The sequence below is a fragment of the Mytilus californianus genome, unplaced genomic scaffold (assembly GCF_021869535.1).
Source record: "Mytilus californianus isolate M0D057914Y unplaced genomic scaffold, xbMytCali1.0.p SCAF_8, whole genome shotgun sequence".
Taxonomy (NCBI): domain Eukaryota; kingdom Metazoa; phylum Mollusca; class Bivalvia; order Mytilida; family Mytilidae; genus Mytilus; species Mytilus californianus.
The window spans coordinates 112,556,163-112,568,200 of NW_026262734.1; the positions used below are offsets into that span (position 1 = coordinate 112,556,163).

At 31.1% G+C, this 12,038-nt stretch overlaps 1 protein-coding gene across 21 annotated transcripts in view; it reads right to left on the bottom strand.

Annotated features, from left to right (window-relative positions):
• LOC127712109 (RIMS-binding protein 2-like) overlaps positions 1 to 12,038 on the bottom strand; it is a 172,177-nt gene that overhangs the window by 113,682 nt on the left and 46,457 nt on the right. For 20 of the 21 annotated variants that reach the window (XM_052218331.1, XM_052218332.1, XM_052218320.1 and 17 more), the window contains 4 exons: positions 10,616 to 10,735; positions 7,344 to 7,475; positions 4,096 to 4,287; positions 3,438 to 3,539 (listed from right to left, as the gene is read on the bottom strand). In XM_052218331.1, the coding sequence (XP_052074291.1) occupies positions 3,438 to 3,539; positions 4,096 to 4,287; positions 7,344 to 7,475; positions 10,616 to 10,735 (546 nt within the window). Of the gene's footprint in view, positions 1 to 3,437; positions 3,540 to 4,095; positions 4,288 to 7,343; positions 7,476 to 10,615; positions 10,736 to 11,327; positions 11,883 to 12,038 lie in introns of those variants that run through there. The other variant, XM_052218334.1, reaches the window with a different exon arrangement.

A 12,038-nucleotide genomic window follows, 5' to 3' on the forward strand; every position in this document is an offset into this window, starting at 1 on the left:
TACATCATCCAATTAAAACAGATATAGTAAAAAACCTATTAAATTTTTTGCAGATGTCTGACAAATTGTACTTTAGCATGACTACAAAACCAATTTGATCATTTGTCTCCTAAAGTTAGAAAGCAATCAATTGCGTGACTTAAACAGACAAAACAATTCTACGATGATTACATTTGTTAAATCCCCTATAGCCTATTACCCTGATTAATTTTTGTTCCTGAATCCTCCAATGTTTTACAATGTTAGAACTAATGCAATTTCAAAAATAGAGCAATGTTTTTTTCCACAAGAGAAGTGTTTTAAATAAACCATACATGGTATCATTATCTAAAGCATTGTTAAACTGTAGTTTTGTCATTTTTAAAACTGGTTGTAAAACTAAAAGCCAAAAATAAAATTATGCTGGTACCTAAATTAAGAGTGCATACGCTGAAATGTCCTGCCTGTTCTACTTATCATTGAATTCATCGTTGAATGTTTGTAAAGAATTATGAAAAAAATTATACGTCCAGATCACATTAGGATGGAGTGAATACCATCTATTTTTGGATTTTGTTCTTGTATTCACTTGACTACATTTATTTTGTTATTTATTGATCAATAAATTATAAAAGAGCAATGACCAACTTTTATCAATAAATCAATCAATCTACTTGATTTTAAATTTTGATGAAATACATATCATATTTCCATATTTAATACCCAACCCAAACAAATCAATAACTTATGTTTATTTCATGGTTAAACACATTACACTCTCCAAACCCTACCTTTTTCAATCAAATGTGTAACAAACATGACAATTCTATCCCTCATTTCTGTTGATTTCATGTTATTAATAAATGAAACTGTGTTCCCCCTCCACCCCCACTTCCCATTAGTATTTCTAATTGTTTGTCTCCAATAAAAGAATCAGGAATTGGTAGTAGGTGGTAGCCGTAATAAAACTTACAAATTGTTAAAGCAGACGTTATCAAGGCATCATGGGAATTGTGAAAGTAAGTGAGACCTTTGATTTTTCTCCAATATTGGTATTTTGTTAAATCTTGTATGTGCTACCAAGAATCTGATTTTAATTGAGGTGTTTTAATTTTTTTAGTAATGATCAAGGTTTAACTATGTGTAAAGGAAAAAACATTTTATACTTCTTTGAAAATGATCTTTGTTATGAACTGGAAATATATTTCACAATGGTATTAACTTGTCAATAGTTACAAGTGCCAAAAGCATTTATTAATTAAGTCAACATGAGAGTTTCTGTAATCTAGTACAAATTAGTTCATTATCCATATGGGAATTACTAGTTAATAAGCCTCATTCTATTCTAAATTTCATCATTTCAACTAAAATGTTGTCAAATCAATCTACTGCCATATCATTTCACTAAATTGATCTTGACAATTTCTTTACTAAAATTAAGATCATCAGAGTTACTTCCCTTGATTAAAGTCAATAAATATTTTTGATCAGAATCAAAGTTATCAAGGCAGACAGAGTTATCTCCCTTACATTAGGAAACAAATCATCTAACTCTTGAAGTAGTCAAACAGTTCCTAAAAACCTCCCATTTATTCAGGACTGTTTGCTAATATTTTGTTTAGATTAGAAAAAAAGTAATTGTGCCAACAATTCTTTACAAATAGATATAAGAAGATGTGGTATGAGTGCCAATGAGACAACTCTCCATCCAAGTCACAATTTGTAAAAGTTAACCATTAAAGGGTCATAGTACGGCCTTCAACACAGAGCCTTGGCTCACACCAAACAGCAAGCTATAAAGGGCCCCAAAAATGAGTAGTGTAAAACCATTCAAACAGGAAAACCAACGGTCTAATCTATATAAAAAACGAGAAACAAGAAACACTTATGAACCACATCAACAAACGACAACCACTGAACATCAGGTTTCTGACTTAGGACAGGTGCAAAAAAATGCAGCGGGTTTAAACGTTTTAATAGGCGCCAACCTTCACCCTAACCTGAAACAATGGTGTAATATCACAACATAGAAAGACACACTACAAAATATCAATTGAAATGGCTGAACTCAATCAAAAGACATATTAACAAAAACAAGTGAACATACACTGAACGAATAAAATTGATCTATGACACAATGTAAATACAAAATTAATAAAAAAAAAAAAAAAAGTGGGGGGGAGGGGGGGGGGAGGGGGGGGGGCGAGATGTAAAACAATATCAGAAATAACCTTGGACAAAATGCCGCCAAATAAAATAATGTACACAGGTAAATAAAAATAATTTTGTTGTAAAAGGTATACATGGAGTACGAAAATATTGCATGTTATCTTAACGATTCTTTTCTTTTCATTTCCTTTTTTATTCCCTCCTCTCCTGAAATGTTAACTTATTATAAAGCATTACAGTAATTCTAATTATCTGCAATCAATAAACCTGGACATTGAACCAAGCTTATTCTACCAAATCTTTTAAAAAATCTTCTGAAAAACCATCTATTATAGATTCACGATCAACTCTTTAATATAGTTATTTTAACCAGTGCTCTTATTGCTTGAATTATAAAATCTCCAGAAATGTCAGAAAAAAAAAACACATAGAGCAAAATAAGGGCAATATAGAGTTTTTGGTCATCTGAGCTGTGGTAATACTTAAGCAGTTTTTAACTTTTATCTAATATCTAGTATGGTTCAATCGTTATAAAGGTAAAGAAATGTTTATTAATCTTTTCACGAAATATCTATATTGAAGTGTTTTTATAAAACATAATTTTATTATATATAGTTTTAAAAGCAATTTTTGTTTTAATCTTATTAAATACTTGTTATCTCTTCAAAGTTATTGAAAGAAAAAAGGTTACAATGTTAAAAATATGAAAAATAATTTCAATCCTAGTTTTCAATGGCTTATATCTTAATAATACGGACACATCCCTTTCACTTTTTTTTTCTGCCCTTTTAATTCTGTTATTTATTAATAACAGTCTTTTAAAAACCTTGTTATTCTATATCAGAGCAGCGAAGTTTTATCCATTATCTGTCGTCCCACTTTCACTCTGCTCAAGTCTTAATAACATTGCAGATCATGGATTTGTGACGTCAAATACATTGACCCAGCCTTAATAACTTTGACCTGGACATATCAGCGACATCATAATGTGTGAACCGATGTTGATAAGTTTGACCAGAACTTATCAAGTCATCTTCCGGTTTGCTGGTGAAACAAAGAAAACACTTGTTTATATCGTGCAAAATACACAAATACAACCCGATAAATCAATTATCTTGTTGTCTGCATATTTATATTGTAAAATATCAGCTGTTCAACACAATATGAAACCTTTTTGAACTCGTTCGCTGCGCTCACTCGACAAAATGCTTCATATTGTGACTTGCAGCTGATATTTTACAATATCAATATGCAGACAACCTGATATTCGGTACTTATTAAGAACTTACTGGTTTGATTTTAGCAATCTGTTTCTCCATGGTTAATCTCTCTTTTGCTGCCTGTTTGATAATACTAATTAATTCTTCTTTCTCTTCATACATCTGTACATTCTGAAAATAGATCCAAAGTTCTGAAATTTAAGCTTAAATAACTACTGATATAAATTTAGTGTAATATTTGAATACTTTTTTTGTGCTACCTCAATTCCCCATCACTATGAATTTATAAATAGAAAAAATTATTTTAACTTCATATTACAAATATTTTTCTCAGATTTGTCTTAATCTTGAAACTAGGAAATTAAAATTCTATTTTGGTCCACAAAAATTTGACATCCATCAGAAAAAGAACTTCAATAAATTCAATGAAATTTGTTTAAGCAAACCATGCATAAAGAGGACACCTGCCTAAACTGAACTGATCAATAATATAAGCAGTGAAAACCACCAAAAACCTGTCTAATGTGAACATGCTCCTCAGTCCAAAATGGGTAAGGTGTCTTAAAGTCTTAAAGTTGCTTCCATCCACATCATTTGGTCTTTAGTAGATAATTGTCTCATTGGCAACAAACCATATCTTTCATATTAGTAGTCAAGAGTGTTTCATTTGCATATTTTTTAAACATTTCCTCGCTAAAATACAACATTGAAATGTCTCCAGACAAACCTCAGGACCAAGAAATTCAGCATTGCTTAGTTGATCGGCCAATTCCTGACATTTTTTGCGTAGGTCCTCAATCTCCCTGTCTTTGGCTAGCATGGCTTTAGCATGCTCCGAAAGGTCTTTGGCACGTTGGCGGGCAAACATTTTCTTCAAATGGTCCGTTTCTGGATGGCCATGACCATCTTCTTTGACTTTCTGAATAAAATATGAAAAAGAGAAAAATTAGTTTGACATTTTGAGGTAATAAGACATGAAAATCTCACATGATAGTCTAACCAATGACATTTTTTTAAACCTGTATTTCATTTAACAACTGACAAAGGCACTCCAAATTAAAATTCGCTTGACAAAAATTTTCAATACAGGATAAAAATAGTCTCCAGTAGAAGATGAATGAATTGTTAAAACTCTACAAGAGATTGGGTGTTACATACTGCAGAAGGAGAGTGGTAGTAAATATTTACTTTATTAGAAAACTAAAATACTACAACAAAAAATATATCATAAGCCTGAATCTTTACTGCCTAAAGGTATTTCTTTTTTATACAATGAGTAAAAATTCGATATAAAATACTTTAGCTTAAGAATTAAGTAAAAAATCCTGTGTTCAATTAACCTACCATTACAAAATCTTTGTCAAAAAGTTCCTCCCAACAAAAAGACATTTTATACAAATGCATGGAACTTTTATATTTGTTTTCTGAACATAATCCAAAAACACATTGCTTAACAGTTCACTTAAAAGACACCTAATCCATCATCTTCACAATAAAACACAAAATGTATTCCGGTTAAAATCCATGTGAACAAACATCATGACTCTGAAATTCAAACTTTTGGTGAAGTCAATAAAATTCTGAATAGAAAATGAAAAGCTCGAATGGAAAACCAGAAGAAAATTAAATTCATGTCCTCTTCAACTGAAAATTACAAAGTTTTAACACAATCATATTGCATATCATTCAGATTAAAAGTTCAAAGTCTTTCCCTAATCCGTTTAATAAACACCATATTAGCATAATTAAATTTCCTCACTAATTCATTAATTACTTCTTAAAATTTTCGAATCATAAGAGAATATATTCCTTAAATATTAAATTTTGATCCACATGTATACAAGGATATGACACAAGAATGACACATAGTTCACTGTACAAATATTTTATCTGATCAGACTCCCAGCTATGTTTATTTGTCCAACTGTCGTCTGCTGCTGGGCAATGACAAGGTAGAAAATTTTTGCTCTGGTCAACATGCATTAAATTTTCATTTATCAATGAATGGACAGAGGTGAACCAATTACACAATGATAAAGTATCATTAATAGGAAATATTTACTGAACTGGACTAAATACTATGTCAATTTGTTTTGGCATTAATCTCAAGTACTCCTTTATGTGGATAAAACATATATCCTTCAGGTAAAAGATGGTGGTAAAGGGTTATTTTCGTGCAAATTATGCATCTTTTATTTCACATTTTTTTTGTTTTTGTTGAAGCTCATTACTCACTATACGGTGCAAATTTTGTTTAAACAGCAACATGAACACTACTATAAGTTTTTATTTTTGTTCATCATGGAATGACCATTTTATTTCTTGTTTGCCCATGTACATACTCCCATTTATGACCCTTGTGAAACTAGACGAATTTCAGAAAGCTATATCAATTCAATTACAGCTTTCATTAGTGGGAATTAGTAAAGCATTTTCTACATGAAGATTGTTTAAAGGAGTTTTTAGATATTCTTAACTTTAAAGCATTCCTAACAAATTTAGTTGGTCAATAAAAACAATAACATAGAAGAAATGGTTTTATTATGGACATGTCCCACAATTATTACTTCTTATCCCAGTATCTATTTCAATAACCAAAGCTTTTCATATTGTGAAAATTTCCAGGATTCATTAAATTGTATGTGTATCAATTTTCTTAAAAAGTACTGGATTTTGTCATTTATTTTCATACAAGTCCATAGTAAATTTACTGCTGCACATCTTATTCATGGTTCATCTATATCCACAAGACATGGATATTATAAATACTCACACATCATGGTACGCTTTAGCTCTATTTGGCAAACTTTGGAAACAGTTCCAGTTTACTGTCAACATATAAATGAGATCTACCCTATTGTTTTTAGTAAATAAATTTGATTGAGATCAGACCCAGCCAAACTTAAATTGTTTTAACAGGTCAGGAGGTCCAGTAACAAATATTTTTTACTGAACCTTCATTGCTGTTACAGGACCTACTTATTATCACCAGTGAGCAGCGCAAAGCCTTGCGAACTTGCTAGGGGGGTCTGGGGTCATGCCCCCCCCATAAAATTTTTGAAAAATTAGATGCAAAATCCTGCATTCTGAGTGCTTTGACTATGATAAATGAAGTAACCAAAACTACTATCTTGTACTACACTTTTGCATGTTTAATCACATTGAATAAAACTTCATTTTTTAAGACTTTATCTAAATTTATTCCTCTTTGGCATAATCTAGTATTTTATTTGAGTTCATGGATTCATCCTGTACTTTCATCATCGGCCTTCTGTTTTTGACCAGGTACAGCACCATCATAAAAACGGAGGAAACTCATGTTATTGTTTACAACATGTGATTCCGGGGCATGCGTAATGAACCAGGGAAAAAAGAAATGCCGAAAACTGACGCAGCGGACATGACAATCGAGATACAAAATCTTCAAAATATTCAAATTGAAAGGGTTTTAGCAGTAGGGGAAAAGCCAGTGAGCCTTAAAATCATCTTATAATATGTTTAAAAAAAAAAGAAGTCACATTAGAAATGCTGATTTTCAGGGAATGCATAAAATAGTTGACAAGAAAATCTCACCGCGTGTCAATGGAAGCGTGATTTCATTGGCTGCTTTTTATATTATTGCATTCTGATCGGGTTACTATTTGTGTTGCCCATATATCTCTATAAATATGACTAGGGTATTTCCACGATCCTAATTAATATAAGGACAATTGTTTTTCATTGATCTCGGGAGGAAAACAATATTTTTTGTTTGATATAGCAGCACATTTTTCCCAATTTTAATATTGCATGCTGCAAAAAATGTACAGGACAGGAGGTCCTGTAGTTCACAGGATGGTGGCGGACCTTCAAGTTTTTTACAGGTCATGACCTGCGGTCCGACGTGTTTGGGTTGGTCTGTGAGATATCTTAAACTTAGACCAATCTTTATTGACGTCTAATTTGTTGCTCTTAATAAAGCAATAGGTGATCTACCTTAATATTTTCCTGTTGTAAATGTTTGGCCTTTTCTTCCAAGCGACGCGCAATTGCTGCAAGTTCAGCATTTCTTTTCTTCAGTGTTTTTATTTTTTCTTCTAATGGTTTTTTTTCATCCTGACGCTTTTTCTGAAATGAGAATGAAGAAATATCAATTTATATTAAATTCATTTTTATTAAATAATGCAGGCATTTGAAGTAATGATGAAATATGTTCCTTTTCCTTTTTTTGGTGGGTTCCTATTTGTTTTTGTATTTTTATATATAAGATAATTTCTCTCCCTTATCAAAAAGTTTGCTGAAGTTTGGTATTATAGTGGTGGAACTCATCTACTAAAATAACAGCACAGACAGTTACTTTTTTAGAAAAAATGTACAGGTAAGTACAGGTATGTTTACCTGTGTGGGAGTGTGAGGTCAGAGATACACAAGTATAAAAACTCTGACTAATGTCATGAATGTTATATAGTTTGTCTGCCTTTAAAACAAAAGGTATTTTATGTCAGATGTACTGGATTATCAATCTTACTACAATGTAACACAATAGAGTACAATTATTGTGGTTTGGGGATATTTTCCGATTTCTTTGTAAAAAAAAAATAAGTCATACAATAAACTACCAGTAACGAGAACTCGTCTGTGGTCTCATATTTTTTAACAGTCTAGGAGTTTAGCCAGTTCAAAAGGACTGGTAAATATTTTAGGCATTTATATCTGTTGGCAATTTCTGAACTTCTAAAAACTGTACACAGGAGAAAATAACTAGAATCCAAGAAACTGTTAATATTTCTAAAACTGCTCTAACAACAATATCTTTAGTCTAAAAAAAATGAATTAATTGGCAGGAAAAAGATATCAAATGATTTTTCAAATATAAATTAAATACACAGATGTAAGTATGCGACCTGGGCTACTTAAGCATGTTAGGTATTTATATATCAGGAAATTCTCCAATAGACATATTTGTTTTCGTAAAAAAAAAAACCAAAAAAAAAAACCATAGGAATATATAAATGTATGAAATAAATATTAGATATATATATATATATAAGTCTAAATTGAAAACAACGTTCAAACCTATGACTGGGTTGGATAAAAACCGCAATTTTTATACATGTGCATGCAAAACAAATTTCTTGGTAGAGGGGTCTAAATACAGCACAAACAACATTTTCCAAAAGACCAAAAAAGTGAAAAAGTATATTTAAACAAAACGCATTTGACTAACAGGTCGAACAATGGATGTTCTTAAACCCTGCTGACTGCCATTGGCGATTGCCAAATAACGGGTCACAAGATGTAACAAAATGGATCTTTATTATTAATTCAATACCAAACAGAAAACAAGCGGAAAAGATGGTATACTGCAAACATGAGGTGCAAAAATTTGTACACCATATATATATATAAATAACAAAATTTTCAATCTTTTTCACAAAACATGTTTAGAAACTTTAGAAATATAACTGATAGTGAATAAAATTGCTTTAGATGTAGCATAGGAAAGTTAGAAAAGGAGGGATACTAAGATATATACCAAGATAACCATTTAAGGTGTTTCCTGGTTAGGACATGCACTTTTGCAGTTATACCCCCATTTATTTTTATCCATGTTACTATGTGTGACTTTGGTATATCCCACAGTAATAAACACAAATTATTTGAAGAAATATTAAAGTTGATATCTATTATGACAAACATGACTTATACACAATGACTTATTAATTTGTGACAATTCAAAATTTAATATTCGATGATATTATCTTATAATGGCTTTAAACAGGCATTTAATTTTTTTGCACAGGTATATGTTTTTCGGTCAAGTCAGGTATTTGAATCTTATCCTCATACAGATATCCTGTGACCTTAAGATTGAAAAAATACTCATTATGACCGATATAAATATGGTTTAAGATTTATAAATAAAATTTGACCTATTTGAAACAAAGAGTAGCAACCAAATTGGGCTAAGTTAGTAACGTTGGGCACACTGATGTTACCAAGTCTCTAATGTTTTTGTATGTCATAGAATTTGAGGCCTAGAAGTCTAGTCAGTTCAAATGAACTGATAAATCTTTAAGTATATGAAAATAAGGAGATGTAGTATTATTGCCAATAGGACAACTCTCCACCAGAGACAAAATGATGTAGAATTTTAGCAACTTTAGGTCTCCATAGGGCCATCAACAATGAACAAAACCCATACCGCACAGCAAACCATAAAGGCTACGAAATGACCAATGTAAAACAATTCAAACAAGAAAACAAGAAAACTACTCAGGTCTAATTTATTTACAAGCAATAAAAGAAAAACAAATATGATATACAGCAACAAACGACAACCACTACATGACTAAGATTAGGCACATACAGAATGTGGCTAGAGTAAACATGTTAGCAGGTACCTTACCCTCCCCTAAACATGTTAGCAGGTACCTTACCCTCCCCTAAACATCCGACAGTAGTGCAAGACAATTGAAGAAAACTTCTGTTTGGAATTCACACTTCATGGTTTTAAGGTAACAAAAAAAAAAAGAAGAAAAATTGGTACTGAATGCATAATCATACTTATAAAAAAAAAAACCAAACTATTAACCTAACCTAAAACAACATAGAATTACAATCTTGGCAATGACCTTGAGTTATTGGAATTTATCCATTGTAATTATGTAAATCTGTATCAATATATAACTGTGTACCTGACAAAATACCACACCATTACTCAGTGTCCAAAACATTCATTCGAATGACAAAAGATGAAATCCGATATATTTATACCGTAATTTAAATTTTTGTATTGATTGGTGAAATATATCTCAATCAAATTGAAAGGTCAGTATTTACTTATAACTTATCCAGATTTATGTGAGGGGACGACCAGGACCTTCAACACGATCACTTGACAAATATTGAAGAAATCTCCTACTATACAAATAAATAAAACTTCAAAACTGTGAACAGATATGGCAGATATATTACAATATAAATCTTACTTTACACAGATATTTTTATGTTCGTCAATTTTATTTTAATGAACGTATAAATTCCTTTTAGAAAATTTATGACTGAATGAGTGGCCATCTTTCATTTTGGACCTTTTTTAAGAATCCAAACACATCTTCATAATCAGATTGATTAATTGATTGATGTTTTCTTAATGTTCAGTGGCAAATATTTCATACATGTTCAGGACGATCTACACAATTAGTAACTCCAGGATAAAACATTTCAAAATTCCCTTTTGTTCATTCCTGTACCATCTAACTTACTATTGATTCATTTTCATTGTTGAGTAATGATATCTTTCTCTCCAGTCGTTGTACTTGTGTCTGTAGTTCTGATACCCTCTTTTGAAGATGTCTGTCTTTATCTTCCGAAAGTTTACGATTCTGAAAAAAGAACATTCACTAATTATAGAGCATCAGGAGAATATACTTAATCTTTTATTGATCTGTAAAGGCCACATGTCAACTCTTTTGTATAAAGAAATTATAAGTTAGATTGGATCTCATGTTTTAGCAAAAAAAACTAAACTGAGACAACATCTACATGCACATTGAACAAGATATACTTTATTGCCATGCTTGTGCTGGAATATGTACTAACAAAAGTCAACAAGAAATCCAGGTGACTATTCAAATTTTATAGATTCTTAGCTTCAGATTGAAAGCTCTGTACAATACAGGCTCAGATGATTATTGCAATTCCAAAGCAGCCTAATAGGCAATGATTGATGATTGGTGCTTAATACACGTTCAGCTAATTGGGAATGATAGTAAAGCCATACAATACACCAGATACCAATTTCTATTTTATGAATGAACTGCCCCTGTTACCTGGGGTCATTTAGGGGAAAACACGTCATAAGAGAATATTTACTTTGTAGCGTCAAAATTTCCAGGAAAAACGCACCAATTGGAAAATCATGTATTTCATCCTTGCATTATTTGATTTATTTTGAGTGGTACAATCCCGTCTTACCTGTTGCAGTACAACTGAGAATGGAATATTATCCTTTTTATTAGTATACATCCCCGGTGTATACATATTGGGGAGTAAATCCATCCCACTTATAGGAATAGGTCGCTTGATACCTGTCATGGTTTATTCCTGTCAAAGTCCCTTATCTGGAGTTTTCCATATGTTAGTTAACCATTAAATGTTCCAAATGTTGTAACATTTGAATTGAAAAAAGATTTGCATAATGCTTCATTCCATCAAAATTTCTTCTCTAAACTTTAGTTAGTTCGCTCATTTTTTTCAATGTTTTTAAAAGATCCAATGCACATCTCCAATTCAATATAAATTCCAAATATTAAATCAGTTCTTTTGGTGAAAATCCTACATAATTAAAATCCGTCTTTTCATTCTAAAACAACTTCAAGCCTTTCAATTTATTCAAAGTTAGATTAGGTTCCATTTAATAAGGAATTACACATGAATTATAATCTTCTTCATATAATACAATTTCAATATATTTATCAGTTGGTAATTCATTAGTTAAAACTGGTTCAAATTAAATCCTTTAATCCAATGCAAATTATATAATTGCTGAATATTTTATCCAAAATTTTCTCACTTGAATCTACACAATGTGCGATATGCTTTTGATCTTTTTACTGACGAGTAAATAAAACAGATATATAAATCTTCAAAACAGGCTAAAGGGTAAAACAATATTACTCAAAAGTT